Genomic DNA, 22,667 nt, shown 5'->3' with positions numbered 1-22,667 from the left:
AAGCTTGATAAGGTTGATAGGTTCTTTGGGTTCTTTCCATTCTCCTCCTGTGTGTTACCCAATCATTAATCAGACACCTTGTGTTGTCTTTGTGTTACTGATGGAGAGCTGAGACTCAGAGGCTGTGAACCTCAAGCCTACCTCCTGCCATAGCTTTTCAGTGGATTTTTGTTAGCTATTCAGCAGTTACACAGTTTTTTGGGCTTAAGTTTCTGCTGTGCCTCCTCACTCTTTCTCAGTTTTCTCTTTCTCTCAATGCCAAGAAAAATGAGGGGAAGATGAAAAGGTGAATCTGAAAAAGACAGGTGTGTTCTCCAACAATGTTTTTGAACAAGACATAGATTTGACTTTGGGGATTTCTATATAGCTGCCTTATAAGCCAGAGATTTCCCTTTCATTTCTGAAATTCTGTTTCTTTCCTTATAAAACATCATTAAACTTCTGTGACAAATAAGGTACAGACAATTTTTCTTCCTGGTGCCTCAGTTGATTACTGTTTACCCAGGAGACTTAGTTCAATGGAAATGAAATTACAGTGGAAACCAGATTACTCTGAAAATTCCAATTAGGTAGGAGAAAAATGACAAATTCAGCCTTTGACAAATACAGAGAACATGTTGTGTCTGTCTCTCATGCAATTTTGTTAAATGAAAACTTGTGAAAAAGTCCTAAGATGTTGACTGTCACAGTGGATGTGGCTGTTGTGCTCAGCTACTCATGCTCTGTCATCTCTAGTTCCATTTTGTTTTTTACCTGACTTTCCAGGTAGTGTTTGAATTGTAGGGTTTTGCTTACAGTTTCATAGCTCTGGCTTTTTTTTTTTTTATTTTTTTTATTTTTTTTTTGTTGTTGTTGTTGTTGTCATCAGAAGTAAAATTTTTGCCACCTTCTGCGTTTTACAACTTCTGTGTTACCTGCTGTGGCTTTGTCATTAAGTTGTCTGCTTGTAGTGAGAATATTCAAAGTATTACTGCCAAATAATTTTCCTGACTCACTGTGATCTGCTGAGTGTTCCACTGGCTTTATCATAATTTCCAGGACAGTTTGTTGCCTTCACCTTCTCAGACTTCTTGCACTTGGCATTATTTGCTGTGGATGCTTAATATTTCTTTCATGACTGAACTTGTGCTGTTGGTGGACTGACATTCCTGGCATTTATCATCTGCTAAACAGCTTTCTCTGTGTGCATTTTCCTGTGAGATCCATTGTGTGAAGAATTTTGCTCTTTATGACTTTTCTGTGTTGTAAAGGTTCATTTGTGCTATAATGTACATGAACCTTGATTATATATTAGTTGCATATGTGCTAATTCTAATTGACTGTGTTCTGTTTCCTTCCCTTTCCCTTCTCTTCTGGGGTGTAATTTCATGAGAGCTTTGCAGTGATGCTGAAAGGGTTGGTTCAATTCATGGTTATGTGTTCTTCCTGCTTCTCCTGCCATTGTTAGTGTTCATATGGCTTATGATGCAGCTGAAAACTAAAATTATTTTATTCCTATCCTCCAGTTACCTTTCAGAGAGCTTGGCTTCTTGATCTGGCTGGTGATGTGGTGATGCAAGGGGTGAAAAAGTGGTTAGGATGGAAGCCAGCAGGATTTCCCTCCTTCCCTTCTTGTCACCCTGGAGACTTCCCTGATTTCAGGTGCACTGGGAGGCTTTACCCTGGCTGAAGGCTTGTCCACCTGCACAAATACAATGAGACTTACTTTCTAAAATCAGGATACAGTGCTTGTCCTGGGGGATGAGGTTGCTGTTGCACACTGAGATTCCAGTGGCAGAAGCAGAACACATCCATGCACACACTGTGGTAGCAAAGCCACCTTACTGGAGTTGTGTCACCCTCACGTGGTGCTGCTTTAAGCCCTGTCCCTGAGGAGAGCAGGCCCTGTGCTCCTCTTGTCTCTCGTGGCCTGTTGGTAGGCTCAGCTTTGTGGGCTGGTTTGTGATGGAATGAGGGCTGGTTAGCCAGGGCTTTATGGGATTGGCAGTTTATGGGATTATTTCAGTGCAGGGAGAACAGCAGCACTGTGTGTTGTGGATTCTTTTATTTTGTGTGTGGTGGGCTGTGGTTTTTATGAATGACTTTCTGGTTTTCAGATGGCTGCAAGAGAATTCTTAAACCCATCCTCAGCCCTTAGGATGATTGTTTTCTCCCTTAGTTGATTGTTTTCTCCTGCATTTCTCACTAAAGAGGGTTATGACATGCTTTTTGATAGGCTTTATGGATACAGGAATGCTGTGTTTCTGGGACAGGGGTGTCACTTCTTCGTTCTGTGGGGGGGAGTGAACATAGTGGAAATAATTCTCCTATTTCCAGCCCTGCTTTGTTCTTAGTGTACTTTCTAGGGGCTCCTTGTTCCTTTCCAACCTCCTCTGCTATGTATCTTTTTGCATTTATATCAAACTGCAGCCTTTTGTGTTGGCAGAAGGAACATGAAGACAGAAGACAAAACTGCTGTTCTGCTGCCACTTCTTACTTGCCTATAGAGGGGCCAAGATTTTAAAGGGGAGTTGTTACACAAGTTCTCTGGAGCAGGTCGATAGTTTTCAGGGGTTTCTGGAGCATTTTCAGGGATTTCTGGAGCATTTTCAGGGATTTCTGGAGCATTTTCAGGGATTTCTGGAGCATTTTCAGGGGTTTCTGGAGCATTCAGCCTGCCTGGGAAGATGGGCTTGTATGAGTTGGGTTGGAATGGAGCACGTTTAAGACAGGCAATATTAAAAGACATGAGCTATCATCTTGTAACACCTCTAGGGAGCTTGTGCAAGGTTGATTTTTCAGGCTAAGGATCTTCTGACTGAGATGGTTGTCAGGCAGCAGAAAATGTCAAAATGTTTACTTGCATTATCTGGCATGGAGCAGCACAAAAACCAGCAGGCTGAGCAGGCAGTTGGTACGTTGGAACTAGTTGGAAGTTTGGCTGAGTTTGTTAAATAGTTGTGAAGGAGCTTATTGAAACACAAATTTTAATGCTGGTGTCACTTTCTTCTGTATTAGAGGTATTTGAATTACACTTGACAATGATGGTAGAATTTGAGTTCCTGTGCTTACTTTGTGCTGATTAAACATTACATGAAAAGTAGAGTTTAAAAAAAAAGTGAAATTAATGCTAGTACAGTAACAGGAATGCTTAGATATTTGAATTTAAAGCATTTAAAAATACCCAGGTATTTCACAACGTTGTTATGATTCAAGAATATAATCTGCTTCCAGCTTAATACCTGTGTTAGGTGTTGTATCATGCTTTAATTATTTGCAATTAACCAAGCAGTAAGTTGTGTTGGTTTTATACATTGTGTGAAAATTTCCATGATGTGTTGATACTGTCACAGAATATTAGATGTAAAGACTGCTACAATTAATTGATTTTCTTTAGTACAGTGTTTAACATAGTTTAGAGAAGCCATTAAGTTTTCCATAGGGAACATGAAGTGAGGCAGAAGGGCTGAGCTTTAATTTTACAGACAGTTTTAAACTCCGCTTTTCTCCCAGAATCTCTGCAGTCCAGTTGCAGTGTTGGCATTGGGTGCTGCACAGCACAGTGACACATCAGGAGCTGGGCAGAAGCAGGGTTTGAGAAACAGTGCACAGGTAACCTGTAACAACAACATTGTAGTGATATCCCCAATTTACTGGCTGAGTGACTTCAGCCAAGATTTCAAATATTTATACCCTGAGTTTTGCAAAGCCTTGAGTGCAGTATATATACTATAAGTAAGGCCATGTTTTAAAGCTGCAAGTGGGGCAAATCTGCAATGCCATTATCCTTCCCTTCAGATACTTGAGAAAGAATGAAGGTAGCAAAAGCTGTTCAGCACTTACCAGTGGCCTCATAAAATGCACGAATCTCATCAGAAATTACAGAATCCACAATGTGTTTATGTATCTGAGGAGGAAATCAAGGCCAGGGATGGCACTGAACATGAGTGAGGATTTGGACCTCGGTGTGGTTTGGCACAGTCTTCCAAGCATGGAATGTTGAAGAGTTATTTTGTTTTTTACTCTGTTTCATAGGAAGAATTAGAGTTGTGAACAGTATTAAATGGCTCTAGTACCTCAAAGAGAGTGTTTGATTTAAGCTTTTCTAATTAGCTTTTTTAGGTTTTTGTCTGCAGTTAGTATTGTCTGTAATCCTGAGGCAGTTGGACTGGATGATCATTGGAGGTCCAAATGAACAAAAGAATTCTATTCTTAAATATTCCTGTGATAGAAGGAGGAAGTAAATAACTCATCATTTTAGCTTCATCAATCCTGCCTACGAAATTGTGTTTAAAAAAAAATCTGTGCTTTCTTTGTGAGCCCTGCAGCAAAAGAAGGAAACAACATCCAAGGAAGTTTCAGAGGTTTATCCTCTGTTTATCTTCTGCTAGAGCTAGGGTACAAAAGTTCTTAACAATTATGAAGGGTTTGTGCCCCACTCATAAAAAGAAGTGAGATATTCTGTGGATGTCTTTTGGAATTTACAGCACCCATGTTCTCTACTTAACAGTAGGACCTGGCTTAGAGAGACATTCTAGAATCTAATGCAACCTAAAATAACAGCAAAACCTTCCTGCATAAATTGCAAGTTGAATTACTATCAGTGAGTGGCCTCACCACTACTCTCACAATATTTGATACAAACCCCAATGTTTTTAGCAAGTTAAAGGTCCAGGCATTTGATGATGAAAGGAGAAAGGAGCCTTGAGCATTGCCAGGGTTGGGCATCCACAACCTCCATGGGCAGTGTGCTTCAGTGTCCCACATCCTCAAACTGAAACATTTCCTCCTAATATTTAACCTAAATTTCCCATTCAGTTTGTGCCCATTACTCCTTTTCCTGTCGCTGTCATTCCTGGTGAAGAGTTGCTCTCCAGTTTCCCTGTAGAACCCCATTCAGATACTGGGAAGTTGCTGTGAGGGCTCCACTCAACCTTCTCTTCTCCAGCCCGACTTTCTCAGCCTTTGTTAGGGAGATGCTCCTCTGCTTTTACCTTGTGGCCTCCTCTGGACTTGCTCCAGCAGTTCCATGTCCTTGTACTGGGGACACCAGGACTGTACACAGCACTCCCAAGTGAGGTCTCACCACAGCAGAGTAGAATCAAAAGACTTGAGAGACTACCTGAATTTCTGTGCTGAATTGTAGCACACTTGTCTGATTAAATTTACAGGAAAAAATAGTTTTAAAAAATCCAACCTTTACTGTGTGAAACCAGAATTATTAACATGATTTTAACAAACAGGAACACATTCCTAGTCAAACCCTTCACCTAGCAATTCACAATTTCATACTGTTAATATATTACCAATTACATAGATAAAACTATAAAATTACTAATGAATATTGCACATGGCACCCACAGGAATGGGGTGACAAGCAGTGAGAGCACATCACAGAGTAATGTGAGTTATCTGCTAAGCCTGGCACAATAAAATGTGCACTAACACAGCCAAGTGTCAGGTCATTTACCCCAACAAAGCACATACAGAAAACATTGTCTATATTGGTGAGCATGACAAAAAACACAGTTATTTTACAAAAGCAACTGCCTGTGAACACCACAATTGTATATTTGTAGCAAGAATGAACCTTAGCTCTGTTTTTTAAATATAAACATAATTTTGATCACAGAACTGATAGGAAACTTGTGAATTACAGCCTTTTACATCTAGGAAAAAAAAAAAAGAGTAGCCAAGAAGTTCTCCCTCCACACCAATTTGCTGCTCCAGTGAGATGAGAGTGCAGTGGGATGAATCAAATATCTGAGCCCATTACAGAACATGAGAGACCATGCACTGCCAAGGTAGCCTGGCTGTTCTGGGCTTTGCAACTATTTGTCTACTCCCTTGCAGTTAGGGAATAAAGATGTCCTTTTAAGATTGCTGTTTCTGTTCTCTTTGACTTTTGGGCTTATCAAAGAAGAAAAAGAACTGAGAAATCAGCAGACAAGAACTACACAAACTGTACTTTTAACTGGCACTGTCCTTTCAAAAAAATCAGAACTGCCAATCAGGCACACAGACAAAATCAGGAAGAGCAGAAGAACTTACCTTTTCCTCCAGCTTCTGAGAAGAGTTTACAGCATTTCCTCCACATGACATGGCATCTCCTCCTTGGTTCTGAAGCCCCAAATTATAAATACAATAAGGCATTATTTAGAGCTAGGAGCTTTTAAGCTGTGGAGTTCAAGAACAGAACCAATACAAAATGTGTGTTTTGCAGGTCTTTTAGCTTGTGCTGCAGGAAAACACCTGACTGCTTGAATTAGCACACAGAGCTAAGAAAAGCAGCTGATACCACTAGCACCTATTTATAGATACACTTTCAATTAAGAATAATGTACATACAGAGAAACCATCTCTAAACATAACTCCTAAAGCACAAATGATAAAGAGTAACACACTCAGTAGAAGTGTTCTTTGTGCAAGTGAGAAGGGAGGATGCCAGATGCATTCCCAGAACACTGGGACTGGTTTTGCTCAAGTGTGATTGACCTTTGATGATGAATTTTGCTCCATGGCTTGCAGAGGTGTAGCTGTCACATCCATTTTTGAATTGGATGAATCCAGGACCAAACTGTGAGTTTAACAGTCAGAAGTAAGGGACCAAGACCATTTAATCAGTCTTCAGTGCAAACTTTAGACATTCAATTTTCCTGAAGTAGTGACAGATGTAAGGATACAATAACAATTACTCCATAGATGATGGATTACCAACTGCTCATGTATTGCTTGTCCTTGCCTGAACTGTTCTGGGGCTGCCTGAGAAGGACTGGGTTTGATTTGGACCTGAAGCATCAGTTCAGTCCTGATTGGCTCTGTTGCCAAGAACACGTTTTTTGGGTTGCAGAAGGACAGTTTTGTGCATAAATAAACTGTAGCATAATTGGAAAAAATATAACAGTGTGAATTGGGTCTGACTGGAACAAATTATATTCTGAAGTTCTTTGATATTTTTGTTGTTTTAGTTTTGAAGGTATTTCCTATTGTAGCTCATTCTATTAATACTAAGGTGGAAGGAAGTCTTACCCACTTCTTTGCATGTTCATTGGGAATTCAAGAAAAGGGCTTTATAGTAAGTGAAAGTCATGGCTCAAACAATTTAGGCATTTTAAGGTAGATTTTTGCATTCACTAGATAGAAGTCACTTAGTAAGTTTGCTTTTCTGATGTGCCAGTGTGTGCATTTTCCAGTGCTTTTTATATTTACTGGATTCTGTTCTTGAAAAGTCTGGGTTATTTTACTGTCACAACTAAAATTTTCATCTCCTATCATAAAACCCCATATTATTTAGCTACTTATCAGAATGTAATTTCTTCATTGCTGGGAAATGCTTAGACCAGTAGTTTAAATAATAGAATTTTAGGGGCTGAACATTTATGTGCCTGTTCCTTCTGTCACTGAGATCCCCTGAATGTCCTTGAGGATGTGTTTTGGTACCAGTTGAACCAGTGTGACTGCCATGGAAAGCTCCTGAGTGAAGGGGGGCTGTACAGGATGAGGCCCAGTCTTGCTCAGCCCTTTGCCTGTGGCAGCAGCCAGGGACGTGCGCCTGTGGGATGGCAGCAGGGCCACAGCTCCCTGAGGGGAGTCAGTTCATTGGCTCAGCATTTGTCTAAGGTGGGGTTTTGTCTAAGGCATTGACTGAGTGCTGGATATTTGGGTTTGTCTCTGTTCACTGTCACATGAGCTAAACACTTCAGAACAGGAGCTGGAAGTGTTTTTTCCATCTGGTAGCCAGAATGAAGTGTGTGATCTGAAGGTCTGTCCTTCCAATACATTATTTGTGAAAAAGCATCCTGTGCTGTAAGTAACCAGGGGTGCCCTCTCTGACTGTTGCATGTCCCAGGAATTATTGGCAGATGAATGTGTCTTTCTCTTTTGGAGAAAGACACTTGCTGCTGCTCTCTAGTTCCCTTTAAACACCTGGCCTTCAGCAATTACTGCTTTGAAGCAAGACAGTCCTTTTGATGTAAAGGCTTTCCTTTTTTATTTAAGTCTTTTGGAAGTTACTCCATGTGGAAGGGCCTCTCCTCTGAAGTCACACTGACATGCTTGGGAGTGTTGAGCCTGGAGAAGGCTCTGGGGAGACCATGGACCCCTCCTGGTGTGGGGAGGGCACTCACAGGACAGGGAGAAGGGCTTTATACTGGGAGTAGGTTTAGAATAGATGTTAGGAAGAAATTATTTCCTGTAGTGAAACACTAGTGCAGGTTGCCCAGAGAAAGGCTTTATACTGGGAGTAGGTTTAGAATAGATGTTAGGAAGAGATTATTTCCTGTAGTGAAACACTAGTGCAGGTTGCCCAGAGGAGTTGTGGGTGCCCCATCCTTGAAAGCATTGAAGGCCAGGTTGGATCAAAGCCTGCTCTAGTGGAAGGTGTCCTGTCCATGGCAGGGGGTTGGAGCTGGGTGATCACTGCAGTCCCTTCCAACCCAAACCATTCTGTGATGCTGTGAAATGAGTTAATACATTTTGAGTATATTGGCTTTGTTGCCTTGGTGTGCAGAGCCTAATCCTGTTGTCAGCCTTGGTTTGAATAGAGTTTGTTTTGATTAGAATTTCTTGGACTTCAGGTTTGGAAGTTCACTTTCTGTGCTCTTACTGCTTGCTTAAACTCATGTGAGTGCTGCATGTAGGAGCACCTTGAACAAGGGGAAGTTGGATACTGTTAAGTAGCTGTATCTTAGCTGAGCTTAGCCCCAACACCAAGTTTTGAAATTAAAAAGAAAAGAATCCTGAAAGAACTGAAGATTTCAGGATAATTCCCCTTTATTTTGTTATCTGAATTTGAGGACAAATAGAATTGTATGTTTACATCAATGTTCTCAGTGTTTCAAAAACTTATGCTGCCAAATGATTTAATTTCAGGTGTATTATATGGAATGATCACCAAAAAAGGTTATTTGAAGTAACCTGGTTTTCAGTGAGAATAGTTTTGTTTGTAACCATCACAGTTACTCAAATTCTCTCTTGTACTGTACCATTAAGACATTTATTGCTTTGAGCTTTGTTGGAACCTGATGCAGTTGACTATGTCTCATATACACTCACTTCTTTAGGAGGAGAAGGAGCTTAAAGGGTTTTTTTCTGTAATATTTGCTATTTGAGATAACATTTTCTGACTGCTGCTTATCAGGTATTTTTAAATGTTGATAGTTAGACACTTCTTGCTCTTCTGAATAGTAGCTTAATGACAGGTTTTGTATTAATCATTGAATGCATTTCACTTTCACTGCATGTCAGTGTTAATGAGTGAAGTGCTGTGACCTCCAGTTCTCTATTCTGATTATGTAAATAATTTCCTCCTTCCTGAAAGATACAAGGCACAGGGAGGAAAGAAAATGGAAAATGTGTGGGGGTGTCTGTATGTTTTAACTACTGAATTAGGTCAGTGTTACAGATTTGGGGGAGGTGTTTCTGGTTGAAAAGTCGTTCTGGTTGAAATAAAGGCATGGGGTAGAAGTCTAGAATTTTTAAACTAGAATCACATCATAATCCTTGTGATGAGTCAGTACCTATTAAGGATTTAACAAGGCAGTTCCTAGAATCCTGTATGAAACAAATCAGTGATACCTTTCAACCCCAAATTTGTATTGCTGCTGTTAAGCCTTTTTGCTGTACACATGACACTTGTAATGAAGCACATCTGTGAGCTCCCATTTCATGGGAACATCATTCTGTAAATAAATTGCTGTATGGTTGTTAGAAAGCTCTGTTGTTACATGTTAAGCAAGTCTTACTCTGGCATTCATTGTTACCACATGGCAAAGTAGATTTTGTGACATATGTCCTCACCTGTGTATAACCAGAATACTTTAGTTAAAGGAAAAATAGTTCTGTCCCCCTAGATAGGGCTTAGGTAATGCTCATGGATAGTAAAATGTATTTTGAGGTCTGCCTCTGTCATCTGGTACCTTGCATTTGCTTTTTTCTGAGACTCTGTATTTTAATTCAGGGAAAAGGGATGGATGTAGTGGGGTATTTCAGTTACTTTTGATGGGGAGACTTTGAGAAACTCAAATGAAGGCCATTCTAGAAGTCAGCTGTATTAGAAAAATATATTTGTTCCTTTGTCATTGCATGCTGAGATGCCATCCTTTGTGTCATGCTGTAACAGAGTATTGTGTACATGTTTGCTTCTTACCTAGCACTTATCCAGGAACCCACATCTGATTTTTTTTCCCCCTGGCTTTTGAAAAGCTTGATTTCTCCCCAGAACACAATGAACCTATTCTGCCATGTAGGCATGAGGCTGCAGCCTGTGGAAGCTGAGGTTCAGGTGTGCAGCTGTACTGGGTGGTTGAGCCTGGAAGCAGGGGCCCCTCCTGGAGAGCAGGGCTGTGCCTGGTGTCCTCTCTGTGGCTCCTCTCGTGGGGCTCCTGGCTGGTGCCTTCTGAATGGGGACTACAGGGAATCAGAAAATCTATAGTTGCCTTTTTCTGGGGCTGCTGAAATTCCAGGGAGTCAGGTGGAGCAATAACTGGCTTTCACCTGTGATTTAGTGGTGGATCAGGGTGACAAAAGGAGATGGGAAAAACATGTCAAATAGGAATTTTCTCAGTTGACATCAAAAGCAAGAGTCAGTGGGATTGATTTGACTCAGTCTTCATAGCCTCATAAACTGCTTGATTAGCAGTAGAGGAGTGAGTTTGTCACTTAGCAGGGTTCTGTCTCTATCTTGACCCTGTGTTAAAACATCCATTCAGAGCTTTGGGTAAAGGTAATTTTTTTTAATGTGACTTGTAGCTGTGGTGTAGGGCAACCCTGGGTGTATGGGCAGACTGGGCAGTGAGGTACTGGGAGGCAGTGCTGCAGAAAGGGACCTGGGAGTCCTGGTCAATGGAGAGTGGAAGGTGGGTCAGCAGTGCCCTGGCAGCCAGGAGGGACATCTGTGTCCTGAGGGACATCAGGGACAGCATCACCAGCTGGGGGAGGGAGGGGATTGTCCTGCTCTGTGGTGGCCTTGCCCTAAGCTGGTGCTCAGTGATGTGAGAAAGACATGAAGTTCTTGGAGAATATCCAAAGGAGGGCCATGAGGGTGGTGAGGGGTCTGGAGGGGAAGCTGAGTGAGGAGGGGCTGAGGTCCCTTGGTCTGCTCAGCCTGGAGGAGACTGAGGGGAGACCTCAGTGCAGTCACAGCTTCTTGTGAGGGGAACAGGAGGGGCAGGCACTGATCTCTGCTCTGTGGGGACAGTGACAGGACCCAGGGGAATGGCCTGAAGCTGTGTCAGAGGAGGTTTAGGTGGATATCAGGAAAAGGTTCTTCCCCAGAGGGTGGCTGGGCACTGAACAGGCTCCCCAGGGCAGTGCTCACAGCACCAGCCTGGCAGAGCTCCAGAAACATTTGGTGAATGTTCTTGGGCACATGGTGTGACTGGGGATGGTTCTGTGCAGGGCCAGGAGTTGGACTGGATGATCTTTGTGGGGCCCTTCCAATTCAGTGTGTTCTGTTGATTCTAGGATAGTGTGCTGAATCCAAAATCAGAAATAGTAGAAATGAGATGTATGTAAAAACTAACAGGGTACTCATTAGAGTTCAGCTGGATTGTTGAATTCAGCTGAATTGTTCTATTGGGCTATCTGTACACTTACATATATGTCACTGCATCAGTTTACATTTGTTTATAAATTATCAAATTCATTATAAACAGGTATAAAGGCAATTCTTGAGCTGAGCCAAACTGTGCCTGATGCGTTGTAACTAAAAAATTGAATTGAATAGTCTGAATTAAAGAAGTGATGGGAATTCAAAGTTTCATGCTTTATTAGTTCTAGAGAGGTTAAAGCAGTGGTGTGTTCTCTGTGGGCCTGCAGTTTGATGTTTTCTCTGAAACAGAAATGGTGAATGAGTGGCTGAAAACAGGACTGGTGAACCACTGCCTTCTAATACTGTTTAAATTACATGAATTGGATTTTAACTGCATTTATGAAAGTATGTTTGTATATTCTGTAATTAAAAGGAAAATACCTGAACAAGGATCTCTCTGCAATTGAGAGCATTCCTCTGACTACAAGAACCACTCAGATGATTTATTTGAAATGGAATGTTTTTAGTTAGCTGCAGCATATCTTGAAGTTAATATTGTGTGTCTTGAGGACATCTCATAAACTTGGAGGGAGAAGTGATGGACTCACTTAAGAAGCTGGCCTTGTTTAATGCACATGACTAAGACAAGTGAAACTCTGTGTAAGCCCTGAAATACACTTTCCTGGGAATGTAATTTAAATAATATGCATGGAGAATCATCATTAGACTGTAAAGCAAACAATCCGTAAGTAAGGGGAAGAAAAAAAATAGATGAGTCCTTCATGTAAATATTTTGTATTTACTGGCATCTACTGGCATTTCTTAGATTTTATTTCATTCTATGAATTTGTAAGATTTCGAGTAAATTGGTTATTTCAGTGGTAGCATTCTTGAATCTTTTTAAGTTGCACTGCTTGCCTTGAGCAGAATGGAGTTTACAAGAATGCTTTGCCCACATCCTTCAGCTGAGCACAGAGGCAAATCTGAGGGTGAGTTCTCACTGATGTCAGTCAGTCTGGCAGGAGAGCTGCAGTTTGTCCTGGTTCCCTGGCTGGCATTAGGGTGAGTACTCTCTGGCCTTGCAGTGCACTACTTCACATAATTAAAGAAACTGAAAAATAATCAGTCTTTGTACATTTGGTGGGCTTTTGTTGTTGTTTCCTTTAGGAGTCTGAACCAGCTCACTTCATGAGAATTCAGCCCAAAGCATTAATATAGGGAAGAGGTTAAATCAAGCTGCTTGCCCTTGGCATCAGCTTTTTTGGAGCCACAGCTGCTGGTGGACACCTCTGGCTGCAGTTTAAGGCAGCCTGGAGCAGGACTGCTGCTGAAATGAGCTGTTTTACCATTTCCCTGCTTTGCTGCCTCGCTCCTTGTGCCAGCACAAGTGTTTTATGTGGCTGTTCTGTGACCCAGCCCTGTTAAGGAAGAGTGGTGGTGATTAAAGGAGGTTTATTGTGGTGGGGTTGGCTTAGGGCTGCAGAACAGTGCAGTGGGAGTTGGCAGCAGTTTGATTTCACTGGTTTGTGTGAGTAGCTCCAAACCTCCATCAGGTAGTGCAGAACTGACTGCATTGAACTGCAGTAGACTGCAGTGTGTGTGTTTGTGTATATCTATGTGGCAGAAAACTTACTCTTGCTGGTACTTTCTACTTAGTGATCTTTATAAACATCAGTAAAAAACAATTAAATACTCAGGAGGGCATTTTTTAAAAAGCACAAATTAAATACAGAATACATTCATTTCAAAAATTGCATTTCAAAAATCAGTTTCTTCCTAAAGAAAGCTTTGAGTTGGTAATGCATTTGTTCTGGACTTAGTAGGCTTACTAAGCCTTATGAATATGAATTATGAAAGCTAGAGATGGATAACAGTTGAGTGTTTTGAAACAGTACAATTTTACTGAAAAGTGAACATTATTCTAATGGCATTATTAGAGATGTCTAAGTTTGTTGGTGCTGTTAATACTAGAGACTAGGCAGAGGAGTTAGAGTGTATTCAGTCAATTTTTATTGTATATGTCATGCCTTGCAAATTCACACAATATAAGAAAAGATTTTAAAGTGTCTTGGAGAAAGATAACAGCATTGAAACTTAACTTGAGATGAGACATCATAATAAAACACTTAGGAATATGCATAGTGTTACAACAGAAATTTCACTCCAGTTGTTAACTTGAGGTTTTGGTGATTGGATCAGGAACTCAGCACTGCCAAATGCATCTTCCTGGAATCTCATACAACTCTTTGTATCACCTTACTTGGCTCTTTAACTTCCTGGGAACTGTTTTTGTTTTATGTGGTGCTTGGAAGTCTGAGTTGCTCTGGGAAATTACATTTCAGCTTCCGTGGTTATACAATGCCTGGTGCTATCGAGTGGGATTGCTGTTATAACTTGATGCAGCTCTTTTTGTCTCTATGTAACACAGTGAAGTTGAAACACAGTGAATATGGAACTGTTGGTGTAGCATTGCAACTTCAACAAATCTGATGCCACAATTTTCTTCATATAATCTGCTAAACCACGTGGTGGGGATGTGATGGGCTTCATAGTGGGGCTGAAAGGCCAGTGGACCCAGGCTTTCATAGGCACATGCTGGGTAAAGGGAATGCAAGTCCAATTCCCTGGGTGAATACTGATGTGCTAAGAGGAATTCAGCTGCAGGGTCTCTATTAGTCTCAGCTGATGTAGAATCAGTCTCTCAACTCCCTCTGACATCTGCAGTTAGACACTGTCAGGAGGAGAGTATTGCAAAGATTACAAATTTGGCTTTTTAGGCTCTTAACCAAGTCATTTCTACATAGACCTTGAGCAGCACCGTGAATTCAGATGAGAATCTACTCTAGGAATTCAGGCACAAAAGAGTCAGAGCAAAGAGCTGCACACATGTACTCTGAACACAGAGTAAACAGACACACATTTGGAAGGTGTGTCAGTGCCTCAATGGTATAAAGGTGATTGTAAGTGTAATTTTTACTTAGAACATGAAAATAATGTTAAATATTTCAAATGTGATTTGTCAGTTCTATTCAATAAGAAGAAATAATATGTCTAAAATAAAAGATTCTCTATAGCAATGTATTTGTTTCTGTAATGTTCTTTTCCAGGTGTGGATTGAGTTTCCTGTATATGTTAATACAGCATGTTGTCTTTTTTTTTCCTCTCCAGATTATGCAATGGTCTCTGCAAGATGGCATGTTCTTGAGTTGGAGATTTTTAAGGCAAGCATATGCTGGTACTTCAACTTTACTAAGTGGACTATAATTTCTTCTCTCACATCAACTACATAAGCAGACAAAATTGCAAAGATCTGCCCTGTGTCGAGTATGACAGCCACGACTCGTGGCTCTCCGGTAGGAGGGAATGACAGCCAGGGCCAGGCTCCTGATGGACAGTCCCAGCCTCCCCTCCAGCAGAATCAGGTATGGTATTAACAATCAGTTCATCTCAAAATAAAGGACTTTGTTCTTTAGAAATAGTGTTCCTGAATTATTTGAATCTGTACATTTCTGGAGATCTCTAGTTAAGTTAGACATTTCTGGAAGTACAACAATATTTTGAGGGGTGAAGGCAGTGGTATTGGCAAAGTAAATATGGTTAAAGAGCCTGGCGTTGTAAAAACGCTGCCTTTTCAGGCAGTGGCATGGTTCTTTCAAGAATACCTGTTTTGGATAAAAAGGCTTCTTGGATTAATACCAGAAGCTTCCTCAGAACCACATTGCAGAACCTGCCACAGATTGGTAAAACCACACTACATCTGTGAGTTCAGTTTCTGCTCAGTTTTGCAAAAGCACTTTCTGGCTAAAGCAGCTTACTCAGGTATCAGCCCTTCCAGAGCAGCTGCATCCGGGCCTCTGTTCATTGTACTGCACTTCCTGAACAGCTTTTCATGTTCCTTGCTTTCAAAAGAAAAGAGAAGCTTTCATATATTACATCACGGTGTAATGATTCTTTTTTGTTAGGCAAAAAAATACCAGAGAAGATGCAGTATCATGTCAAGCCAAAACCATTTAGGAGAAGAACTATGCTTTGTTATTTAATTCAGTGTGAAGATGGCATTTTTTTAATACCATAAGGTTTAGTGGTTGCTCCTTCCTGAGAGTGAATTGTACTTTGATATGTGGGGAGGCCTGGCCCTGAACTGCCAAGGAAGTCTCCACTGTCTGACTCCCTCTGCCTCAGTGGGATGGGGAATTGGAAGGAAAAAGTGAGAAGCTCTTTGGGCTGAGATAAATGCAGTTTAATAAATGAAAGGGGTAGGGGGAAACAAGTGATGCAAGTGCCATCACTCACTACCAGCTGATGATGCCCAACCAGTCCCCAAGCAACAGCTGCCTTGGGAAAAAAACTCTTTGTTTTATTGCCAAGTGTGATGCTCTGTGGCATGGAGTGTCTTTTGGGTCATTTCAGGTCAGCTCTCCCGGCTGTGTCCCCTCCCAGCCTCTTGCCCTGCTGACTGTGGGGGGCAAAGTGAGAATCACAGGATGGGTAAGGTTTGAAGGGACAACTGGTGGTCATCTAATCCAGGTTGCCTGCTCAAGCCAGGGTTCCCTAGACCACCCTGCTGGGGATTGTGACCAGACAGTGTATCTCCAGAGAAGGAGACCCCACAGCCTCTCAGGGCAATCCATTGCAGTGCTTAGTCAGCCTCCCTGTTAAGTTCTTCCTTATGTTCAGGGGGAACTTCTGTGTTTCAGTTTTTGCCTGTTACCTCTTGTCCTGTTGCTGGGCATCACTGGGCAGAGTCTGGCCCATGCTCTGACACCTTTCTGCAGATATTGATGAGATCCTCTCTAAGCCATCTCCAGGTTAAATAGGCCCAGCTCCCTCAGCCTTTCCTCAGTGAGATGCTCCAATTCCTTCATCATTTTGCCATTCTCTGCTGGAGCTGCTCCAGGAGCTCCACCTCTCTCCTGTCCTGATAAGCCCCAGATTGGACACAGCACTCCAGGTGATGCTCACCAGGGCTGAGCAGAGGGGCAGCACCACCTCCCTGACCTGCTGGCAGTTCTCTTCCTGATGCACCCCAGGATCCCATTGACCCTCTTGGCCACAGGGACACGGTGCTGGCTCGGGGGCAGCTCATTGTCCACCAGCACCCCCAGGTCCTTCTCCCCAGAGCAGCTTCCCAGCAGGTCAGTCCCAGCCTGTCCTGGTGCCTGGGGTTGTTCTTCCCCAGGGCAGGACCCTGCATTTGCCCTTGCTGGGTTCCAGGAGGTTCTCTGCCCATCTCTCCATGCTGTCGAGGTCCTTCCCAAGGGCTGCAGGGCTCTCTGGGGTACTGGCTCCTCCTGCCAGCCTTGTGTCACCAGAGAACTCACTGAGGAGGCATCTGCCCTCAGCCAGGCCATTGATGAATAAGCAAAACAGTCCTGGGCCAAGTATTGAACCCTGGGGGCCACCAGTGGTGCCAGGCCTCCAACTGGACCCTGTGCCACCAAGTAGCAACCTCTGGGATCTGCCATTCAGGCACTTCTCAGTCCACCTCAGTGCCCACTCACCCTGTCCTCACTTCTTGAGTTTGTGGATGCAGAGGCTGTGAGAGACAGCGCCAGAGCCTTGCTGAAGTTGAGGCAGAACAACATCCCCTGCTCTCCCCTCATCCATCCAGGTTGTTTCATCATAGAAAGCAATCAGGCTGCTCAGACATGATTTACCTCTGGTGAATCCATGCTGACCTCTCCTGATTTCCTTCTTGTCTTCCATGTGGGTAGAGGTGGCCTCCAGAGTCACCTCTCCAGGCGTTGAAGTGAGGCTGACTGGCCAATAGTTCCCTAGGTCCTCCATCTTGCCCTTATTGAAGACTGGGGTGACATTTGCTTTCTTCCAGCCCTCAGGCACCTCTCCTGCCTCCCTATGATTCCAGCAGTTCTCAGCACTTGTGGGTGCATCCCATCAGGGCCCATGGACCTGTGGATTTGAAGGTTAATTACATGGTCTCCATCCAGTCTTCTCAGCCAAAGGAAACTTCTTTCCTCTAGACCATCTCCCCAGTCTCCAGGCTGAGGCAGCCACAGGACCACATCTTCCCATGTATTTATTTTGGTTGTGATGTATTTGAAGAAGCCCTTGTTGGTACCTTTGACATCCTTAGCCAGGTTTAATTCCAAGTGGGCCTTTGCTTGCTTCATTGCTTGTATTCATACTCTGACAACATCCCAGGTGGCCTTTCCTGCTTCCACCTCATGGTATCTCCTGCCTGTGTCTGAGTTCTGACAGGAGCTATCAAAGAGAAAAACAGGCCTTGAATCTGTGATAGCACAGTTCACCAGCAGACAAAACACTGATGTGTTCCCAGTGCTGTTTTGGTCCCAAATCCAAAACCTAGCACCTTACAGGCTGCTGTGAAGAAAATAACACTCCCTGCCAAACAGATGTGGCACAGCAGGTGAAAAATGTTCTTGAGGTTTTGTCTTCTTAAGTCTTGCTCTTATTGTCAGTTCTTACTATTTCTGTGTATGAATAATGAGAGACATCTGCATAACGTGTTGTATTTTGCATGGCCCATCAGAGAGGATTTAACTTTGTTGTTCAAGGTTGATTAGTAGATGGTTATAGTAGTGAGTCACTCATGTTTAGCAAAGTCTTTAAGAAAGTGTTTTTCATTGTTGTTTTCTTCTGTGCTTTTGTTGAAGACTGTCTCTCTACTTAAAGTGATCAACTTTTCTGGACAAGATTTATAAAAACTGGAGCTTCAGTGTATTTATTTCACCTTCTGGAAAAATGATCTGCTGAAAGTAGAAGCTGTTACCAAAAAAACCCCACTTTCCTCGCTGGGAAAGTAGCTTGATTTTTAAACTGCCATGATAGAAAAATATAGCACATTTTATGTTCTATTTTTATTAGTAAATCTGAAATAAAACTATTTTATATTGATACGTACTTGAGCTGATTCTTTGGAATACATTATGACAGAAAACTGCCAAAACAAGTGGAACACAAGTGCAGGTAGTACTTGAAGTATTTTCCATCTTCATTTTAGACTTCTTCACCTGATTCTTCAAATGAGAACTCCCCAGCTACCCCGCCTGATGAGCAGGGCCAAGCTGATGCTCCACCCCAGCTTGAAGATGAGGAGCCTGCATTTCCACACACAGACCTGGCAAAGTTGGATGACATGATCAACAGGTATTTTCACACTTTTTTAAAAAGGTGTTGATGATTTGTGGAAACATCTTGATAGTGGAATCAGAATTTTTATATCTTTGTTTCACTGGACTTCATGAAATGCTTTTTTTGTTGGGTTAAAGTTGTAAAGAGAAAGAAGCTTGAAGCAGAATGTGGTTTTCTTTGGGTTGGTTAGTGTAATACTTGTCAGGGCATTTAAAAATCTGTGTACTGAGCCTATATTTAAAAGCATTACAATGGGGCAAGAACTCTTGATTTTTCAGAAGCAGAATTGAAATTGGGTTTGTTTGTTTTTGAATATAGGCCTCGATGGGTTGTTCCTGTATTGCCGAAGGGGGAATTAGAAGTTCTTCTAGAAGCTGCTATTGACCTAAGTAAAAAAGGTAACTGAAAGACCTTTGATTATTGGACTGGTGTGCAAAGTTCTTTTTTGTCTTTTGACTCCCTGGTGAAGGCTTAAAAATTGTTAATAATTTCTGTTACAACCCTGGTCTTGAAGATTGTATCAGAGTGCTATGCAAAATCTTATGAGAACTTTAAAAAAGCCATGAAGTAGGAGTAGGTGCCTTAGCACAAGTTGGGAAGTTGAATAAGCTCAGAGACATAAAAATCCTGTCATTCCTGTCACACCTGTTTTCTGTATTCACTTTGATATCAGACCTAGTGGGTTTGGTCTTTATAGCAGATGCTAAAATGCAAAGAATTCTAGTTGTTTTTATTTTTTAATAAGTTTCTAGTCTACCTTTCAAATATCTTGCCAGAAATTTTTGTTCAGTTTTGGCACTCACATGCTTCTAAGAATATCAGAGAAAAGTTAGAATTTTAAACAGCATAGCTTAGACTAATTGTCCTACCAGTGTTTGCTGGTGTCTGACTTGGGAGTGAGAGGGTTCCATATCAGGACAGTGTATGTGCCTGTTAAATTGTACTGGTGAGATTGACAGGTTTGCCATGTGTTCTGCAAAGTTCTGTTCTCCTGGGAGATTACTTATGTTTGAGTAATAGCAAGAGTCACAACAAAATAATTTTTTAGGATATCTGTGCTTACCAGCTCTTTGTGTTTTGAATACAGCATTACACAAAGTGCCTGCTCTTTCTTCTGCATAGGTGCTGGCCCAGGACAACTTCATTTCCATGTTAATAAATGTTATTTTTAGGCAGCTTTAAGACTAAAGCTGATTGTGGTCATGATATTCTGGATTGTCTTGATTGCTTAGTCTCTTTTGCTTTGGAGCACTCTGTGGAGAAAGAGAAGTTAGGGTGCATCCTTGTGATCCAGCAAGGATAATGACATATTGTTGCCAACACTGATTTATCAGCTCTAGTTGTGCTTGGAATTGGTGGCTTTGTGTGTAGCTGGGTCTGGCAGGAATCCTCAAGCAAGTGTAGGATGTTCAAGGGATCACATCTGTTCTGAAGGGAAAAGAATGCCAGCTTCTCAAGAGAAAGTGCAGCCACCTTTGTGTCTGTGTTGTTGGAACAGTGCAGTAAGAAGAAATTATCTGCTTGTGATTTGTGAGAGAGGAGAAGTATATTCTACCAGCTGTTAAGTCATCTTTAAAAAGAAAAACAACCCAAAACCTGAAAGCTGTCAATGCAATGAAGTAATAAGAGCAGAATAAGATTTCTAACTACTCCTGACATCAACATACTTCCCCAAAGCATCAGGCTTAGTTGAAAGTTCCCCAAAAGAAAAGCTTATTTTTCCTGTTGAAGTTGTGAAAAACAGTGGAAACATATTCATATGCTTTTGCACTTTGATTTAATTAAGTTTTTGGTGTGCAATTCTAAAAAGTACTTCTGTGTTGCTGCTTAATTATGTATCCTCTTGCCCTGTAGATGAATTGCTGTGTGTAAATGCTAGGATTATTGGATAAGGAGAAAACAAGTAAAGCTCTTAATATTAGTTGTTTACTGTGTTATCTTAACAGCTTCATCCTGGATTTTTGGAGGGTTTTTTGCTACTTGAAGTTACATGATGGCTAATGTGGTTCCTTTTAAATAACTTCCAGTTCCCAGGGAATATGATAGGGTGTAACTGACACTGTTTTGGTAGCTCAGAGCTTGGCAGACACTGTTTGAGAGTGGGGTATATATAGAGAAGCAATAGAAATGGTTTGGTTGTGTCTATTTCTTAATAGATTAAACTACTCCATTATCTCAGTAACATCTATAATTCAACCCTTTGCTACCTGTCTGTGGGAATTTTTCATATTCTGACAAGATCTGTTTCCAAAAGGAGGAACTGAAAGGATATACTGAGAAATAATCAGCTTTTGAATTTCATAAACTCTATATTTCTGACTGCATCCTATTTAAATTGTGAATCAACAGAAACTAGAAAGACCCTTCTACATGTTTTTGCAGGCACTATTTTCTTGTGGTTAGGGCTCTTAAAAACCTTTTATTCCTAACACAGCCCATGGCCATCAGCATTCTGGAGTGACTTCAGGGTAGCTACTTCTTTGTGACCCTGGCTATAAAATAAGAGTGGTATTTGCATTATCTTTAAATCTTTTCAGGAACTACAATTGGACATAACTAAACTAATTGAAAGTGCTTATATGAATGAAATGTCAGCATTATCACCTTCAAGTGAAAGGAGTGAATTTGACAGAGTAGTGTGAATCCTGTTAGACTGTGACTTGCATTATTCCTGGCAGATGCACCCATTTATGGAAAATGCTCTTTTTATGTGTAGGCATCAATGTATTATTCTTTGTTAAACAATGAGCCATGAAACTATCAACAGATAGTCTGGAGTTACTTGATAATAGAAGAAAACCTATTTGAAAAATTGCATTTAATAGCTAGACTGTTTATCTTCACTATAAGTCTGGAATACTTATGGAGTATTTTCAGTAATGAGATTTGCTCCAGAAGTAAGTGTCGTGGTGAATTGGATCCTATAAATTTAAAAAATAAAAAATTGTTTCTTTTAAGGTTTTAGTGTTTTATAGGCAAGAATATTCTCCACCCTTTCTTCAGAAGGATTTTATTGCTCCTGACATTTACACTCAGTTTTTAACATGCTGCCAGAACTTTATGTGTCACACGCAAGCAAGATGCAAGGCAACTTCTGGAACTTATAACTAACTTAAACTGAAATTAGATTTCACTGCACAGTGTAAACCTTCAGACTTGACTCCAAATCTGTGTTTTTGATTAATTGCATGGAATGAGAGAGAGAGGGAGGCCCTAGGGACAAAAAAATTTAAATCTGTTTATGCATGGGTGCGTGTGCATCCAAAAGCTAGGCCAGCCCAGCAATGGGAGTTGTTCCCAGCACCCTTTAAAGACCATCTCCATCTTTCTCAGGATGATTCATCTGCATTTCTGTGGGACCACTACTGAGTTCCTTACTGAAGCTCTATCTTCTGCATTTCCTTGAAATGGGTATTTTTACCTCTCTTCTCTCACTGGTTTTGCTGTTAGCAAGTAGATAAGAGAGAACATAAAGAAGAATTGTACTTACTCTTATTTTTGCTAGTATATCTATTGAAATATGTTGTAAACGTGGGGGAAAAAACCAACCCAAATCAAATGTTTTTAAAAACAATTTTAAAATTATGTGAAGGAGTAATTTTTGAGGTGGTTTTGCTAGAACATTAATTCAACGAGTTGTCCATTTAAGCTTGTGTAAGTTTGTTTTCATCCAAGACTTGTTTAGAATCAATTCTGAAACTTTAAACACCAAACCTTTGAAGTCCAAATGTTGTGATTTAACCCCAGCCAGCAGCTAAGCACCACACAGCCACTTGCTCACTGCCCCTTCGCTGGGATGGGGGAGAGAATCAGAAAGGGAAAAGTTAAAAAACTCATGGGTAGGGATAAATACAGTTTAAGAGGTAAAACAAAAGCCTTCTGTGCCAGCAAAGCAAACCAAGGAATTCATGCACCACTTCCCATGGCTGGGCAGGTGTTCAGCCATCCCCAGGGCAGCAGAGCTCCATCACATGTGACAGTGACTTGGGGAGACAAACAGCATCACTTCAAACATCTCCCCCTTCCTTCTTCCTCAGCTCTGCAG

General features: G+C 41.4%; 1 protein-coding gene across 3 annotated transcripts in view; it reads left to right on the top strand.

Annotated features, from left to right (window-relative positions):
* The window catches only part of USP9X (ubiquitin specific peptidase 9 X-linked), a 96,498-nt gene that overhangs the window by 9,122 nt on the left and 64,709 nt on the right, over positions 1–22,667 (top strand). For all 3 annotated transcript variants that reach the window (XM_063181881.1, XM_063181889.1, XM_063181874.1), the window contains exons 2-4: positions 14,678–14,931; positions 18,492–18,637; positions 18,941–19,020. In XM_063181881.1, the coding sequence (XP_063037951.1) occupies positions 14,836–14,931; positions 18,492–18,637; positions 18,941–19,020 (322 nt within the window). In that variant the 5' untranslated portion in view covers positions 14,678–14,835. The remainder of the gene's footprint in view (positions 1–14,677; positions 14,932–18,491; positions 18,638–18,940; positions 19,021–22,667) is intronic.

This window comes from Melospiza melodia, chromosome 2, assembly GCF_035770615.1.
Source record: "Melospiza melodia melodia isolate bMelMel2 chromosome 2, bMelMel2.pri, whole genome shotgun sequence".
NCBI lineage: Eukaryota > Metazoa > Chordata > Aves > Passeriformes > Passerellidae > Melospiza > Melospiza melodia.
This window is presented reverse-complemented; position numbering and strand designations above follow the sequence as displayed.